General features: G+C 61.5%; 1 protein-coding gene across 1 annotated transcript in view; it reads right to left on the bottom strand.

The window, feature by feature from the left end:
• Positions 1–1,856: 1,856 nt before the first annotated feature.
• Tmprss6 (transmembrane serine protease 6) overlaps positions 1,857–18,036 on the bottom strand; it is a 33,073-nt gene continuing 16,893 nt past the window's right edge. The window contains exons 9-18 of the mRNA XM_027936819.3: positions 17,421–17,533; positions 17,013–17,122; positions 8,951–9,096; positions 8,564–8,662; positions 7,599–7,712; positions 5,838–5,954; positions 5,536–5,704; positions 4,257–4,528; positions 2,493–2,629; positions 1,857–2,096 (exon numbers count right to left, since the gene is read on the bottom strand). Of these exons, the coding sequence (XP_027792620.2) occupies positions 1,938–2,096; positions 2,493–2,629; positions 4,257–4,528; positions 5,536–5,704; positions 5,838–5,954; positions 7,599–7,712; positions 8,564–8,662; positions 8,951–9,096; positions 17,013–17,122; positions 17,421–17,533 (1,436 nt within the window). The 3' untranslated portion in view covers positions 1,857–1,937. The remainder of the gene's footprint in view (positions 2,097–2,492; positions 2,630–4,256; positions 4,529–5,535; positions 5,705–5,837; positions 5,955–7,598; positions 7,713–8,563; positions 8,663–8,950; positions 9,097–17,012; positions 17,123–17,420; positions 17,534–18,036) is intronic.

Here is an 18,036-nt window from a genome sequence, read left to right as displayed (position 1 = left end):
CTGTCACTCACTGTGTGGTGGAGGACGGGTGGGGGACGGCAAGGTCCTCTGCCCAGGGCCTTCAACACCTCCCATGCCCCACGCGCACACAGGTCCCCAGGCAGCCCCTCTGCCCCTGACTCCCCTGGCCTGCCACCTTTGGGCCCCCTCCTTGCTGCCACCAGCCCTGACCCCAAGGCCCTGGGAAGCGTGGACACCGGGCCTGCTGCCCACCTCCTCGAGGCTCTGGCCCTCGGCTCCTCTCCTGCCCGCCAGCTTCTTCCACTCCCTCATCCTGCCAAGTCCCCGCCCCTTGTAGAGCAGTGACCCCTGGGCAGAGGCCATTCCAGGCCAGGGCTCCACAGGCTGGAGGATGTCAACACGTCCCCCAGGGACACACACTTCTGAAGGTGAGCTCCCTTTTTGTGTCCAGTTTTTGAGAGTCACGTGGGGGCTTTTCAAAGAGCATCAGGCCCTCCTCGCCCTGGGCTTTGGATTGAGACAGTGGCCAACCAGGAACTGGCCTTTTAGCAGAGCACCCGTGGAGAGTCCTGCTGTCCTGTTCACCCCAGAGCCGGAGAGGCTTGGCCCCTGCACACCCACCCAGCAGAGGCTCCGCACGACGACCCCCTCCCGTGGCCTCGCCCACCATGGACACCCCCCCACTTCCCCTTCTAGTTCCAAGCTTCCGGAGAGTTCTCTGTGCTGACACAGCCCCAGCCGGCCTCTGGGCTCCTGACTACTGCCCCAGGGCACACCAGTGACCCGCACCCATCCCCACTGCCCTGCCCATCCCGGCCCCTGCTTTCCACCCTGGGCTCCTCTGGAGGTTCTGCCTTATGGTGTCTCCTGCCCTGGAGCCTCCCGCTGCTCTGCTGACCAGTTCTGAGGGGGCAGGTCAGGCCCCGGTCAGTGCTTCCTGGGCCAGCCCTTCGCTTCTGACCCCTTCGGGCTCCCCTCAGCCCGGCTGGCCCACAGCTTCCCTTCCCTGGCGCATTGGCCCTGCCCGGTGCCCCTCCCTGCCCTGGGAGGCCCAGCCCTGCCCTGGCCACTCGGAGCCCCAGAGCCCCGCTCCTCACCCCCTCAGGCCAGCTGCCTGGCCTCCAGAGTCCCAGCTTCCCCTGCCACACTCCGTCCCCACTGTGAGGGGATCTGTGGTCTCAGGAGGAGCCTGACGCAGGAGGAACACGTGACAGGTGTCCTCAGGGCCGCAGGGAGGGGCAGGCCGAGGACAGGCTCCAGGCTCCGCTCCGCCCTGTAGTGGGGACGTCCTCTCCCCCCTGGTCTTTTGATTTTCCCCTCAGGTTCTAGAAGGAGCCCTTCTGTCCTTATCCAGCCTCCGATTGGCTCCCCGGGGGTTTCTCGCAGGGCTTGGGCAGGTGGCCTCCACTGTCCCCCCGGTGGCCCTCTGGACACCTGACAGGCAGGCTGCACAGGAAGCAGGACTCCGACAGTCGGCCGAGAGGCCAGCCAGTGCTTTATTCGCAGGGGGTTGGGTCTGGCTGGGAAGCCCCAGTGGCAGGCAGGTGGCTCAGGGCCCTGCAGCTGGGGCTGCCCCACCCTTTGGCTTATGGTGGCTGCTGTCCCACTTGGCAGTCTCCCAGTCTCTGAGGGCCCCCTCCAACCAGGCACTTTCTACCCTCACCCCCAAGGGACACCAGAAGCTTCTCAGCTGAATCTGTCCTGTGGAACCAGTGTCGCCCAGGTGGCCTCTGCCTGGGGTGGGGTGGGGTCTCATACTCCTACCAGGGACCTAGGAGCCAGATCTTGGCTGCTGAGCCCCTCCCCGCCAAGTCCACAGTGAGGAGAGGACACGGATCAAAGTGAAGGGCCTGGGCCCTCCACAAGGGGGCAGGAGGCCATCTCTTCACCCCCAGAATACTCGTCACCTTGTCCAGGGGGCGCCCTGGGTACTGTCCTAGGCAGGAGATGGCCCCCACTGGGCACACAGCAGCCCCTCAGGCCAGTGCCTGCTGGATCCAGCCAATCACTCCTGTGATCCGAGTGTAGACGCCGAAGTAGTTGGGCCGGCCACAGCCCAGGCCCCAGCTGACCAGTCCTGCCAGGAACCAGCGGCCACTGAGCTCCTTGCAAACCAGGGGACCACCAGAGTCACCCTGAGGGGGAGAGAGGAGGCAGGCTGCATCAGGGTAAGGATTTGCTAGGTGATAGGAAGTCACATTCCTTTGGAAACTGTTGGGGACAGTCCGGCCCTGCCTGGCCTCCGTGGGGTCCTGCCTGTCGTGGGAATGTGGCTGAGTCCTCATCCCTCACCCCACCCTCCCAGCCTCCTAGTGTCCACTGTACCACCCGGGCCCCAGCCTTTTGGCGGGCAGGGGCAGCCTCCTGGGCCTCGGTCTCATCTATGAGGTGGGGACAGCCATCTTTGCTGGGAGGCTCTGAGGCCCCAGCAGGCTGATGTGCGTGAAGGGCCATGACCTGGGTGGCAGGTGGCAAATGGCGGGTGACATGAGCATCACCCTCCTGCCTCTTGCCCACGGGCCGGGAGTCACCTGGCAGGCGTCCTTCTGGCCTTTGCGGTAGCCGGCGCACAGCATGCGGGGTGTCACCTGGTAGTGGTAGGCCTCGCCGCACAGGTCCTGCGGGACCAGCTGCACGTCCACCTTCTGCAGGACGTTGCTGGTGGGGCCTGCCAAGGGGCCAAGGGTGGGGGAGAGATGTGAGTGCCCAGAAGCCCCATTCACCTTCGACCATCTCCTTGCACCCAGCTGCTCTGCCGTCCCCTCGTTCTAGCTCCTCTGCGGGGCTAAGCCCCCAAGCCTGTCTGGACTAGTGTCTTCCCCAGCTTCCCGTCCCCCCCACCCCCATCAAGTGCCTCCTGGCCCTGCTCTGTTGCGCCCCCTGGTGGGGCTTCTAAGCACCCACCCAGGCGAGCCCTTCCCAGCCCAGAACCTCTCCAGGAGGGCTGTCCCGATCTCCTGGGATCCCTGACAAGCACTGGAGTCCTCAGCGACTTGGTCTCATTCGTCTAGGGCAGGGCCCAAGTGTTGGGGTTTTGACGCCCCCAGGTGGTTGTGAAATGCATTTGAGGAGCCAGTGGCCCAAGATTCCCACAGTGGCCTGCAAACCCCGGCTGTCCCCCCACAGCCCTTGCCCGGTCACACTGCCTGCCCCCCACCCCATCCCCCTGGCTGGTTACTGGTCTGTCCCACAGTCTTGCAGCCTGACACCTGCGCCTTCACTGAGAACACCTCCAGTTCCCCTGGACGCTGCTGACCACTCCTCCAGGCCCCAGCCCTCCCACCCTGCACCTCCAGGTCCATGTCAGCCACACCACCCCTCCTCCAAGAACGTGCTTTCAGTTTCGACCCCTGTGCCCAGCTTGATGCCTGGTGTGTAGTAGGTGCTCATCTATGTCGTTGCTTGAACAAATCAGTGAACCAAGCCTAACTTTGCCACTGTTCTGTGAGCAGCTTGGACACGTGACTTTTCACCTGAGCCTCAGTTTCCTCATCTTTAAAATATTTCTAGGGGCCCGGGGATGTGGCTTCGTGGTAGAACTCTTGCCTAGAATGTGTGAGGCCCTGGGTTCCATCCCTAGCACCGCGGGGGCGGGGGCGGGGGCGGGGGCACCCTCCCTCCCTCCTGCCTCCATGCCGTCAATCATTGTAGACATTTTGCAGCCAGCACCACCAAATGAGGGCAAGGCTGTGGCTATGCCCGCTGAGCCTCTGTACACAAAACCGAGGGGCTCCAGAGGGGGCCAGCTCCCCTCACTGAGGTCGGGAGGGGAGAAGCCCACTTCCGAGAGCGGCAGGAAGAACCAGGGCCCTGGAGGCGGGCAGTCCTGGGTTCTAATCTGCAATCCCCTCTGGCCAGGTGATTTCGAGCAACTGCTAAGTGACTCTGGGCCTCAGTTTCCTCATTCCTAAAATGGAGCCATTGCACCCTCCCCTGAATGGGGTGGACTGTATGAAATCACACGCCCCCCAAATTCAGTCTACAAGTGGGAAATGCTAAACATTAAGAACCTCCCCGACATGCCCTGCCCCCAGGATTTGCGCAGGAGGCGTGGCATCCCGGCCTACTCCTTCGCCCACACAGACGCCCGTGACCTAGCTTTTCCTTAAAAGCCTTTCCAAAGGGAAGGGCAAGGCCCCGTCATATTAAATGATGAAAATCCAGCCTGGCTGAACCCCAGACCTGGAGGCCTGGGGGCGGGGCCCTGGGGCACCTGCTCCGCCCTCCTTCAGGCCCCAATGGGGCGGGAGACCTACCCTCACCCCGTGCCCCGCCCACCGCGGGTCCCTGCTCACCCCCCTCGCGCAGGGCACCCCAGCCGGTGATCCAGCAGTGCAGGCCGGGCTCGAAGAAGTGGGAGCGCGCGGGCAGGCAGACGGGGCGCACGGTGGCGGAGCGCACCACCGGGTGGTCGAGCTGCAGCAGGGCCACGTCGTAGTCGTGGCTGTCCTCCTCGTGGTACGGATGCAGGACCAGGCGGCTCACCTTGAAGGACACCTCGCCCGGCCAGCGCGAGTTCTGCCGCACCTTGCCCAGGAACACGGTCCACAGCGCCGGGGAGGCCATGCTTCAGGGCGGGTGGGGAAGGTGTGGCTCAGCGCTGCCTCGCATCAGAGAGCCCTGAGGCAGCAGCTTCCCACCTGGGACGCCTGGCCCACGCCCGCCCTCCCTGCCCTCCCAGCCTGGTCGGTGGTGGTCGGAGCTGAGCGCTGGCCTGCGCTGCCCTGGCCTGGGCTCCAGCCCCAGCCTCTTCCCTCCCTGGACAAGTGCGCGCCTGTCCAGGCGTCACGCCCTCATCTGTGAGATGGGAATGGCTTTTTCCACTCTCATGTCCCCAGGAGAATGCAGGTGAAGTATTAGCTAAGCACTGGACAATATTTCCTTTTTCGCGTGTGCCCACTTTGCAGAGGGGCCGCTGGGAACTGGGCCTGCTTGTGGGGAGGGGTGGATCTGTGCGAGGAATCAGCAAGGCGGTGCCAGGCCCCCTGAAGGGTAGGTCCACAGCCTTCCTTCACCCTGAGTGCAGTGAGGCGCCTGGGAGGGGCTCAAGGGAGCCTGGTGGTCAGAGTGCACCCAGAGAGGGTACCTCCATGCCCAGCAGAGGACAAGAGAGCAGGCCTCTGCAGCTCAAGGGGCCTGCGGGGCCTAGAGCCCGGACCTGGGGTGGAGGGTTCCACCTGCCACACAGACGGGAAAGAGGGCAGAGGGGCTGGGGAAAGTGATGCGGGGCTTCCTGCCCTGCCTACCACCCCCTTCCCAGCTCAGATTGTGGCCAGGGTGTCAAGGCTGATGCCCAGCTCAGGCCGCCCCATCCTCTGCTCAATCCCCAGCCTCCAGCTCAGTCCCTGGCACGTAGTAGGAGCACAGCAAACGTTGCTAAGTGAGTGAATGACTCACAGACCCAACTTAAAGACACCAAAGGGGAGCACGGGACTTGAGCCAGGTACCCAGCAACCAGGGGTTCCTGGTGGAGCCAGAGCCAGGTCGCAAGGGTCACAACAGCCTCTGTGTCCAGCTCCCACTCGGCCTTCCCGCCCCACAGCTCTTGTGGTCTAGCCCGTGTGGCCTCCTCACCTGTCTTCCTGGAAGCAGTGCGCAGCTGTGACCACCCAGCGGTCAGCGATGAGGGCCCCCCCGCAGATGTGTCGACCCCGAACCTGGAGGCTGGCCTGCCACGGCCACTCACCCTCGGAGGACACGGCCCCACCCACAATGCGGCTGGAGGGGCCCTGGAGGCCACAGTCTGGAGGGGGTGGGGAGCCGGTGAGACGGGATGGAGGAAGAGACACAAGGGCGGGAGTCCCTCCCAGCCTCCCCACGGGGCCTCCAGCCTCCCTGAGGCCCCGTCCGTGCGCAGGTGCTGGTGGGCAGCTCACCGCAGTGGCGCTCATCCGAGCCGTCCCTGCAGTCGGGCCGCCCGTCACACTGAGGGTTGGGCTTCTTCACGCAGCTCCCGTCCTCACACCGGAAGGTGAATGTCCCACATGGCACTCCTGGCGGGGGACAGGGGAGGCCAAGGAGGGTATGTCTTGGAGCCCCAAGGGACCTCCCAGAGTGGGTCCAGGAGGACGGTGTGGGGAGAGCCAGGAGGAGCTTGGGAGGTGGGTATGTGGACTGAGGGTCCCCTGCCTCCCCCTGAGGACTCCTCCAAAAGGCTGCACCCTCCAGCAGCCCCCCACCAACTCTGACTGGTCTGCCCAGAACAGGGCTGTGTCTCCTCTAGGAACGGAGCCCCTGGCCACAGCGTGGCGCCCCTCCTCCTGTGTGGACCCTGAAGGTGGAACTGGGCTCCACTTTTAGACTAGGGTCCCCAGAGCAGGGCCAGCCTTGGCCGACCCGTGAAGGCTCCCTGTCCCTGCCCTGTCCCTGCCCGGCGCCCACCTGCTCCTGGCTGCACTTCACCTCAGGGCCCGCGGCTCCCACTGCCTGCCCCGCCCCCCGCCGCCTCTCCCTGTTTAAACTCCAGCCCTCCCCAAGGCCCGGAGCCTGCCTGCCCTAGGGACCTGCCTGCCCCAGGCTTCCCACATCACTGGACGGACACCATGTCCAGGTTCTGGTCAAAGGAGTCACCAGTCATGTCCTCCTACTAACAGGTGCCCCTGGAGGGCGGGGGCCATGTCCCCAGTGATTTTTATTCCCACTCCCCTAAGCCCCACCTTGTCTGTCACTGGGCAGGCTGTAAGGTTGATTGGCTGGTCAGTTACAAGGATGGGTGGATAAATGGGTGGGTGGACGGATTGGCAGATGGATAGGTGGGTAAGTGGATGGGTGGATGGATGGCTGGATGATGGATGGATGGATGGATGGGTAAGTTGTGGATAGATGATGAATGGAAGGATGGATGGGTGGGTGGGTAGGTGGAGGATGAATGGGTGGATGATGGATGGGTGTGTGGATGGGTGGGGGATGATGGATGGGTGTGTGGATGGGTGGGGGATGATGGATGGGTAAGTTGGTGGATGGATGGATGGGTGGGTGGGTGGATGGGTGAATGGGTAGGTGGGTGGGTGGAGGATGAATGGGTGGATGATGGATGGGTGGGTGGGTGGGTGGGTGGATGGATGGGTGAGTGGATGGATGGATGGATGGGGTGGAGGATGAACGGGTGGATGGATGGGTGGGTGGATGGGTGGATGGATGGGTGGGTGGATGGGTGGATGGATGGATGGGTAAGTTGGTGGATGGATGGGTGGGTGGGTGGATGATGGATGGATGAATGGGTGGATGATGGATGGATGGGTAGGTGGGTGGGTAGATGGATGGATTCAACAGTGGACTCCCAGAACAGTCATTGGGAAAACCAATAAATGCGTAGTTCAGTGGATAGGGGGAGAGATGGTTGGATGACTCAGTGGATAAATGAATGATTTTATCAATCAATGGATAAACATGGTGATGTGGGAGACCAGAAGATGGATGGATGGATGGATGGGCGGACGGACGGACGGACGGATGGACAGTTGGACAGGATGGGCGGGTGAGTGCACAGACACACTGATGGATGAACTAGCACAGGTACAGAAAGTTGATTGATTGTTTGGTCCTGAGAACAGAAGCCCTTGCTGGGGACGTGTGCTGAGGGCTGGGAGCCTGGCTGCCCCTTGGTCTCCCTCCAGATCCCCGTGGGCCCCGCCTACCTTCTTGGCACTGCTCTTCGTCACTGCCGTTGAGACAGTCGGGCTGCCGATCACAGACCCTGGACAGTGAGACACATGTGCTGTCCTCTTGGCACTGGAATGTGGCTCTGCACACTGAGGGGACACAGAAGGGCCAGTGGGAGGACACCCGAGGACCAGGCTGGGACTTGGCCATGGTGCCCAGGGAGCATGTGTGTCCTGGGAGACGTCACAGCTCTTTCCCAGCTTCTGTGCGCTTGAGTGTCACCATAACCCCGTGAGACACCCCATTTCATTGGTACAAACAGAATGAGGTGACTTGCCCAGCGTCCCCTGGCTGAGCTAGAACTGGAACCTGGATGGTCAGTGTTCAGGGAGGAAGCCCCTCCCCAGCATCGCGGCCGGGTCAGCCTACAGGGGAGCTTCTCCGCCTCCTCCTGCTCCTCTCCCCCTCCGACTGGAAACTCTGATGGCAGTGGAGGGGGACATCGGCCTGGCTGCCTGGACCGCGGCTCTCGGGCCCAGCAGCAGGATTCAGGGCTCAGGTGTTTTTCCAAGAGAGCCCTGGCCTAGGGGACCACCAGGAGTCCTCCCCGGGCTGGGCACAAGAGCTGGCAGCCTGGGCCCTGGAGAAAAGGGACGAGGACTCCATCTGAGAGTGGTGAAGACTTGTCCCCAGGCTGCCCTGACAGTGCCTGCCCTTCCTGATGCCCCCCGCCCTCTCTGATCCTTCCTGGACATCTGGCCAGACCGACAGCTGGGTGTTGGCCTGGTGGTCAGAAGCCCTGAGTTGAGAATTGGGAGACCCGAGTCCCAAGTTGTCCCTGCCATGGCCCCACAGGGTGGCCCTGGTGAGGCTCCTGCCATCTCAGCTCAGTGAGAGCCCCGACTCAGATGCCAACAGGGGAACTGCAGGTGCCAGGTGTCGGGGCCTCAGCTGGCGCCACGCGGGGCGGGCAGGCGACCGAGGGCGGACGGAGGCTCACCACAGTTCCTCTCGTCCAGGCCGGTGGGGCAGTCCTTGATCCCGTCACAGGCCGGGACACAGAGGCCATTCACAGAGCAGAGGAACTCTCCAGGGCAGGCTGGGCCACAGGAGGCCACGGAAGCAAGGAGGGCACCGTTAGGACAAGGATGCGCCCACACGCGTGTGCATACACGTGCATGAACAGGTACAGGCCGGTGTCCGTACCCAGACACGCGCAGGCGCACACGTGTGGGTAGGCGTGAGCATGCATGTGCCTGAGGACGTGTAGCAGCCAAGCACGGGCACGCAAGCTACATGCACACGCACGCACAGTCGGCAGCCTCGTAAGCAGCAGGGAGGTGCACGGGTCCCGGGTCCCCTGCTGCGCGCTGCTGGCCGCACTCACGGTCTGACTGGTTGTACAAGCCGTAGTGCACCCGCACCCCGGGGCCCGTGAGCGAGATCTGGGAGGTGAAGTTGATGGTGACGCCAGCCGTGGTCACCACGGGGATCCTCTCGGCATAGGGCTGCAGGGTGCGCAAGCCACACAACCTGGGGGGACCAGACACAACTCAGGGACACACGGCTGGTTTCCCAGTTCAAGGGAAGGCACAGCCTGGGCCCCTGTGCACAGACAGGGCAAGGACGAGGCTGCCAGCAGGGACAGGAGCTGCACCAGCCCCAGATCCTGTCTTGATTCCTTCTGGGGGTGTCTGTTCACCCTCAAGTCACCTCTAGAAAGCAGCCAGCTATGTTCCTCCCCTGCTCCAGAACGTTCAATGGCTCCCTATTGCCTACGGAATAAAAGTCAAAGTCTAGATTCTCCCAGGCACCCAGGAGCTCTGAGGCTCTGGCCAGTCAGGGTCCTTCCCGGAGTCTCGCTTTCCTTCCTTATTATAAATGATTCCTGCTGACCTTGGATCTGACAAAAGGCTCCTGTGTGCCAGCAGGGGCAACGGTCTTGGCTGACCAGTCTCTGACAGGGGAGGTCACTCCCCTGGTGCCTGGAATGGCGTGAGAGGCAGGGTTCCCCATTCCACCTTGTCCGCCTGCTGGGGCTGCTGGCAGGCTCCCCCGGGCCCTCTGGGCTTGATGGAAGGACGGTCCTTCCACTAGGACTCCTAGTCCGGAGCTGATGGACACTTCTCCAGGCACAGCCACACTCAGGTGGGAACACACCTGCCCAGGTGCTCCCTCACGTCCTCCCGGAGGCCCTCCCCATCAGGAAGATGCTCGGTTGGAAGGCCAGGTGGGACAGCCACCACGGGAGGTGGAGCCGGCCCCAGAGAACAGGCCTCACACCTCCCCTCACAGAGCAGGTGCAAGCGCCCCTGGGAGATGGGGCCCTCCCCAGAGCAGTGGGGATCCCTCCATCCCCGGTGGGATACCCTCACAATACAAATGGGCACAGCTTGTCCGCTCACGGGATTCCCCAACAGGCACAGAGAGAAGAAATCTGTTTGCAGCGGGGGTCCCGCAAGGAACCCAGGCCCGAGACCTCCAGAGAGGGATGAAATGCTCCAGCCGGGAGAATAGTGGAGACCAGAGGCCAGGGACAGCCCCAAAGTATGGGGGGACACCCCACAACACACACGCCCCCGCCAGCTGGCCACCTCATGCCCAGGGCCGGAACTTCTGGAACACCGGACACTCAACAGCAATCAGTTAATCAACCACCAACCAACCACCAACGAGCCTCCAGGGCAGCAGGCCCCGGCCTCCCCGCACCCACCTGGCCGGGAGGACTGCTCTCAGCCCACTTTCCCACAGGGCGCTGTTGAGGTGGAGCAGAGCCCTGCTGCTCAGGACCCGGCGGACGCCCTGGCCTGCTGGGCATGGAGCCCCCTGGCTCATCCCCCACCATGAGCTCTAGGGACCGAGCCCCTCGAATGCCCCTCCAGGGGCCTGGCCTAGACTCAGATCTCCTGAGAGTCCGTCTCCAGACCCACGGCCTTGTTCTTGACCTTGCACCCACGAGCAGTCCTCAGGGTGCCATCCGGGGACCCCTGAGGATCCAAAGCCATTTTCATAGTGAGGCCCTGTTGTTGGCTTCTGTCACAGTGATACGCCACGTGAGACATCATATCATTATCTAGTGGGTGCAGAAGCAGACGCCAGGGTCAGTGTGGGCTCTTAGGCCACTTATTAAAGAAAGTTGCAAAATGTGTAAATGACTCTTCTCCTGTCACCAAAGGTCCCTTCCAGGACCCCACGGGTACCTAAAATCATAGATAGTACCAAGCCCTCGGTGCCCTTCCTCCCTGTTCATACTTAGATGAAGTCAAATCTATAAATTAGGCACAGTGAAAGATTAACAATAACTAATAATAAACTAGAAAAGTCGCATCAATATGCTAAAATTAAGTTACTTAAAGCTCAGGAATTATTTCTGGAATTTTCCACTTGATATTTTCAGACCTTGTGACAGTGGGTGGCTGAACCTATGAGCAAGAGGAAACAAATGTAATAACTATTTTAAATGATCTGGGGTGAATTTCTAGCATTGTAGATATAGCTGTATGACCTTCACATGCAAGACCTCTGCAGGGTGCTCCGTAATTTTAACTGGAGTAAAGGGGTCCCAAGATAGAAAACGCTGACCACCAAGGTCTTGCACCTAGATGCCCCCCCAGCCCCAGCTGCACCTGAGGGCACCAGGCACCACCAGGGGGCGCCCAGGAGCAAGCCCAGCCCTTTTCATGCTAAGACACCAAGGGGTCCGTGGTTTCTAGTGGGACCAGCGGGCTACCACGGGTTGTTACCCCTGAGGCTGCCCAGGAAGTGGACAGAGACACTAGGGGCTGGAATCAGGGCAGGGGAACAAGGAGCCAAATGGATCCCTAAGAAACGTACGCTGGGGGATGTCAGGTCATCGATCCCATGGAGAAGCTGTGCGACACAGGGAGAAAACAGCCCGGTTGAAGGGAACGGAGCATTTCAACCTAGAGAAGCTGCGAGGTTGCCTGGGCCGTGGGCAGGGCCTGAGGCACCAGTGCCACAAGCAGGGTGTCCCCTCTGCTGGCCATGGGCCATGGCCGCGCTCCCTTCCCCCGGGTTCCTGCACCCCACAGGAACCTGTCCATCACGGCAGCCTTTGGTGCTGGCGGTGGAGCAGGGGCTGGGGTGGGGTCCTTACCGGGGGCCAGACAAGCATCCAAGAAGCCCTGTCCACGGCTCTGAGTGGTGCACCCTGGACACAGCCTACCCCGCCTGTGCAGGGCTACAGTTAGTTTAAGTTAGCAGCTACTTCACATGATAACGGTAAGAGACCCTGAAACACTGGCTGGTGTGACCCCGTGAGCCTGGGCCCTCTTCTCCCCAAGCAGCCTGCCTCCTGGAGCCTGGTCCCCGCCTGGCCAGTGGCTCATCTGGCTCCTGCCGCGGAGGCTCCTGGGGGACGCCTGGCCTCTGACTCGCCCCTTCCTCCCACCCACCAAGGCCGCCCAGGAGCACCCAGAGAGAGCTGCGGCTGCGCACCCTGTGCCCCCGGGGGCTGGGCGCTGGGTGAGGGAGGCGCTGCTGCCCTGTGCCCTGCTGTCCTGCCTCTCTGGCTTGGGGGATTCTGTCCTTGCCTCACCAGATGGTGAGCAGGGACCCTGTCAACCTTGCCTGCCGGCAACCGCAGGAATGGGAGACTCCCGGGTGGGTGGAGAGGAGGGGAGCACTGGTCCCGTCCTTCCTAAGGACAGGCTAAAGGGAAAGAGGGACAGGAAGACAGGCACTAACGCGGGGACGGCAGTGTCCCGCATGGTGGCCAGAGCCCTGGATCTGGCCTTGCAGAACCGAGTTCGAGGTTTGGCACCTGATGGCCTGTGTGGCCTTGGGGACAGGATCCTGCCTCAGACAGCTTTAGGTCTCGTCAGCAAACCGGGCGACAGAACCCCACGTGCCATGTTTTAGGAGCACCTGGGAAATGACTCTGCGACAGCACCGGGCTGACAGGCAGGCTGTGGCCATCTGGGAACATGGGACCCAGCCTCCACCACGGCCAGCACCAGCACAGGGTGACCACAGGGGCCCCACGAGCTCAGCCGCCTGACCCCGGCCTGGCCTCCAGGGCTGGGAGCGAGTGGAAACGGCTTTGCAGGTCATAGGAGAAGTGACATCACAGGAGAGGAAGCCAGTGAGGGACAGGTTCCCGGAAAGGGGGAAGCCTGCACTGCGGTGGCACCCAGTGAGGTGGCTTCTGCGAAACCAAGCAGGCTGCGGCTGCACCTCAGGAGGACGGGTCCCTCCACTGCCCCCAGGCCACCAACAGGATGGGGGCTCAGTGGATCACAGCAGCAGAGACACTGGGTCTAGAGAGGTCACAGGTGACAGGACAGGCTCGGGGCAGCCGGTGATGGGCACCAGCGTGCCCAGCCTCTGGACATTTCCTGTCCACTTGCCCTGAGGGCTCAGGCACCCTCTCCCCTGACCACCCCTTGCCTCCTCATCAATAAGCCAAAGGCCTATCCCCACCTACTCCCCCGCGCCCCAAGCCCGCCCGCCTCTCCACCCACCCCAGGCCACGCCAGGTTTCCCAACAAACGCTCACGCACAGAGTTTCCCAGCATCAGCCAAGAGCGAGCGAGAGCGATCGTTATCAGCACCGACTCAGCCGGGGCACAGCACTCCCCAGCACGCGGGGCCCATCCATCCCAGAGCCTCAGAACAAAACCAAGGCCCAGGGACGACCAGGGCAGCTGCCAGGCTGCTGGGAGGCAGCGACCCCCTCTGCCCCCCCTTGCCCATGGGCGTGCAGGAGCCGGGCGAGGGGGCGAGGTTCCACTGGGAGACCCTGGCCCTGAGTAACGGTCTGGAAGACAGGGCTGTGGCACCCCAGGGTTGCTCTCAGAGGAAAGGACAAGAGGGACTCTGGCACTGCCACGGCTCCCACCAGCACAGAGCATGGGGGACAGCTCAGCCGAGGGGGAGGCAGGTGGCACGGGGCTACGCAGATACGCAGACCTGTGCCCACACGCTCTGCAGCAGGCTGCCTGCGCTCAACTCTGGCTTTACAAGCTGGGTGTTTTTGCACTAATGACTTTGCCTCTCTGTGGTTTGGGGTGTGTTCCTGGAATTCATGTGTTAATGGTATTTGGAGGTGGGACCTTCAGGAGGTGATTGGGTAAAGCGGGTTCCATTCTCATGAATGGATTCACAGATTAATTAATTAATGGTTTAATGGGTCACCTTGAGAGCAGTTGTCTCCATGTGACACCCTCCACCATGTTATGATGTCACACGAGGCCCTCACCAGGTGCTGGTGCCATGCTCTGGGACTTCCAGCATCCAGAACTGTGAGCCAAATAAACCTTTTTTTCTTTAGGAATTATCCTGTCTCAGGTATTTTGTTACAGTCAGAGAAAACAGACTAGGACACTGGTATAAGCACCTACTTTCTCATTGGGTTGTTGGGACCGAAGAAGACAGTACCATGACCCTTATAAGCCTCAGTGCCCAACTCGTACAGTGAGAGCCAGGTATTAACGAATGGTTGGTGTCACACGATGCTTCATTACCGAGACCTGTGTGTGCCAACATTCTCTATGCATTATCTCATTTAATCTTCAGCACAGGGGGATCTGTTTCACATCCCCACTCTTTTATAGGCAGTGCTGGGGATAGAATGTGAGCCTCATGCAAACCGGTCAAATGCTCTGCCACCCAGCCACACCCCCAGCTTGGGGCACATTTTTGAGATGAGTTCTGAGTGCTGAGAGGAAAGACCTCACCCAAACAGAAAGCAGAGGGCCCCTGCCGGCCGGCCTCCCACTCCAGCCCCTTCCACCTCACGGCCCCGGCCGGAATGAGGTTCCTTGGGGGCTCGAGCTCAGCTTGTGCAGGAGACGGCTTTCTGCTGGGCGAACACCTGAAGTCGGGGCCTGGGCTGCCCGACCCTTGTGCTTCCCAGGTGAGGACGGGAGATCCAGAGTTCCAGCACCTTCCACCCACAGGAGGCCCGGGAGCTGGGAGTGAGGGTGTGGGGACCTGCCAAGCTTCACCCTCCTACCAGCCCCCACTTGGCCACACCCCAAAGTCCCTCCCAACACGGAGCAGCAGAGGACAGGCCGAGTCCTGAGCCTCCTGACCTCAGTGTCTCCACTGCACAGAGGGGAGGGTTGACTCAACCACCCGTCCAGCCCACACGTCCCCAGTTCAGTGGGTCTCCAGAACTCCGCAGGGCCCCTCCCATCCCACTGCGTCTGTCCTGCTGCCCACAGCTGGGCCATTAGAGCATCGTCCATTTCAAACCGACTTCCCCATCTCTGTTCCCACTCCACACCCCCCGTTACCACGGAAGCTCGAGAGTTCTGGGCCCCCCAGCAGCCAGCCCTCTGCCTGCCTGCTCGGGCGCAGGAAGCAGGCCCCCACAGGGGCAGGGTGTGCACCTCCATCCTGCATCCCACTGTTCGTGGCCTGGGCTGGGTGGGGGGAGGCCTGACTGGACCCCTCTGGGTGCCACCTAATCCTGCTGAGACTCCCCTGGCTCTGGGAGACAGAGCAGTGCCATCCCCCGGGTGTGGGGCCAAAGGACTCGCCCTGTGCTGAGCACCGAGCACCTGTGCTGGTCCTGGTGCCTGGCGGGTGGAGCTGCCCTGGGGTGGGGCTAGGGAGTGGACCTGGGGAGTGGACCAAGTCCATCTGCCCTCCTTCCCAGGCCTCCTGAGATACCAGAGTCAGCTCTAGTGGCAGGAAAACACGTCACCTTCATTCACAGAACTGTGAATCATAGGCCAATCTTACGGTGACTCTGGGGACACTGGTGGTGACCTCCCCCTTATCAGCTTGAGTGAGGAAGGAGGGCCCCTGGGGGAGCTCCGTGAAGGAGCCGGGCAGCCATGCCTAGGAACACCCCCGGTCCCCTTGCTAGGAGGTGCCTCTGCTCCCCAGACAGCCCTGGCCCTGCTCACACCACGGGCATTTCTTGCCCTGTCTTTTAGTCATGGTCCCTGATAAACTGCAAAAAGCCTGGACAGGAACGTCATGTCCCTTGAGCATTGTCAATCCCGTCACTTTTGTCAGGACGGTCCTGTCTGATGGGATCAACCAACAAGCAGAGTGCAAGCGTTGGCCATGGGGACACCAACTGCAGAACCCAAGAATCCTAGCATTCTAGAAACTTCCAAGTGGAATAGTGGAATATCAGGTGCTCAAATTCTGTGAAGCCCAGAAATCAAGAATTCTAGAATTGGGGCTGTGGCTCAGTGGCAGAGCACTTGCCTTGTGCATGTGAGGCACTGGGTTCGATCCTCAGTACCACATAAAAATAAATATAAAATAAACGTATTATGTCCATTTACAACTAAAAATTTAAAAAAAAAAAAAGAATTCTAGAATTGCATCCTAAAAAAATCCCAACCTGTTAGATCCCCAGAGTCCCAGAGTGGGATGGGAAGGCAGAGGCCCCCTGCTATTAGATGTAGAGTCTTCTCGTCAATGTCCCTGACACAGTGACCCTTCTCACAGGGAGGGGAAGCATCCAGGGCTCTGCAAAGGCTGCTTCAAGGTCCCTCCTTCCTCCCGGACCTTTTCTCTCCAACAGAGGAGCCAGGGAGGGCCTCCTTCCTTCCAGTGGGCTCCCTCCCCTCCCGGCCCTTCCCCCAGCCTGGACCTTGCTTCCCTCCCTGGACAGGATGTTCCCCATGGCCGTGTTTAGACGCTGAGTCCCCACCCTCTGGATTGTCCCTTTGGAGTTCCTGTTCCCTCCTCTCCCAGATGAAGGGGAACGTTCTTGGGCTCCCTGCCTCCCATCGCCTGCCCCACCCACCAGCAGGGGCCCTGGGTGGCTACCCCAGGGAGCACTGACCTGTCATTCTGCTAAACCCCAGCCACTCTGACGCTGGTGTCACCCCTCTCTTAGCCAGATCCCTCTGTTAACTGTCCCCTCCCCAGAGGCTGGCTGCTTCCTTACTAAAAGAGGGGCCAAGGGTGGAAGCAAAGAACAGGTGTCTTGCAGGGGACCCACGAGTTGAGGGCGTCCCTGAGTGACCCGGGTCTCTCTGGGAGCAGTCATACCAGAGATAGTGTCTGTCTTTGGCTGTGCCTGGGGAGTCGGGGAGAGGGATGAGGTGCCTCGCAGGCACTTGTGTGGGTCTAGGGGCCCCTGAGTGTCTGGGGTCCTGTATCCCGCCTCATCCCAGCGATGAACTCAAGGTGCCCGACACAGGACTACAGCACCCGCGGAAATGCACCCTGCGGCTTCTGAGGACAAGTATATGACTGAGACCCCGCAGCAGGAGAGGTGGGGCCCAGGGCGGGGCTGGGGCGGGGCGTGTCTGGGGCGGGGCCTGGTAGGGCCAGGGCGGGGCCGGGGCGGGGCCGGGGCGGGGCCATGGAGGGGCGGGGCGGGACAAGGTCCAGAACCAGCTCTGGCCTGCACCAGCTCCAGCCTCCACTGGCTTCCCTCAACTGCCCCTTGAGGCTCGAACTTGGACTCCCAGAGGGGTACCTGGGGGGAGGGGGAGAGTCCTGGGAGGCCGTACCTCCGGTTCTGGATCGTCCACTGGCCCTGGGTACATGGCAGGTCGTACTTCTGCCTCCGAAGCGCGTAGGCATCAAACCAGAGGGCCAGGCCGTAGTCCAGAGAGGGCACCTGGGAGGAAGGAGTGGGTCATCACGCGACCCGTGGGAGGGACCACGCCGGGACCACCAGCTCCCCAGACAGCCGGCCACTGGCAGTCCCAGCCACAGGCAGTCACTCAACAGATAGACATCCCGGTGACCATCAGGGAGACCCTGGCTATGCCACACCCCACCCTGGTAGGATTGGTACCCAGACTTCAACCTGTGGGCCTTCAGCAGGACCAGACACTGCCCCTTCCTGTCCTGTGTCCCAGAGGCCTGTGGAGTGCTCTGGACAGAGGGTGGGCGGCAGTGGGGGCAGGGCTCACCGTGATGTGCCAGGAGCAGTGGGTGCTGGGAGAGTAGTAGCTGGGGAAGTAGGGTGTGCTCAGCACGCCCTGCGTGTCCAGACGGCCCTCCAGCGTGACGTTGACCTGGCAGGCTGGGCAGGAAAACAGCTATTAGGCAGAATCCCTGGCCAGGAACCCCTGCACTTCCCATTGGGAGGGGGCAGCTTGCAACCCACACCTAGCCCCCACCCTTGTGCTTACATGAGCCTGAGCCTCAGACTCCTCGTCTGTAAAGCGAGGGCAATCATAGTTCATAGCTCATAGGGCAACTGGGTAGATCACATAGACAGGAAATGCCCAAACAGCCTGGCACGTAGTAAGTGCTCAGTAAACGTTAGTTACTGACATCAGTACCCAGCACTCAACAGTTCACAGAATGTGTTCACGACTGCGCCAGCCTCTCGGTTATGATGTGAGGGGCACTTTCCCCTCTTCAGAGGTGAGGTCCAGAGGGGCTGGGTGTAGCTCAGTGAGAGATCCTTGCCTAGCATGCAGGAAGCCCTGCGTTTCATTCCCAGCTTCTCAAAATATGAAGGAAGAGGTTCACAGGACAGCAGCTGCCTGTTGGAGCCCCTCTGTGAGAGGCTGAGGGCCA

The sequence above is a fragment of the Marmota flaviventris genome, chromosome 3 (assembly GCF_047511675.1).
Source record: "Marmota flaviventris isolate mMarFla1 chromosome 3, mMarFla1.hap1, whole genome shotgun sequence".
Lineage (NCBI taxonomy): Eukaryota > Metazoa > Chordata > Mammalia > Rodentia > Sciuridae > Marmota > Marmota flaviventris.
This window is presented reverse-complemented; position numbering and strand designations above follow the sequence as displayed.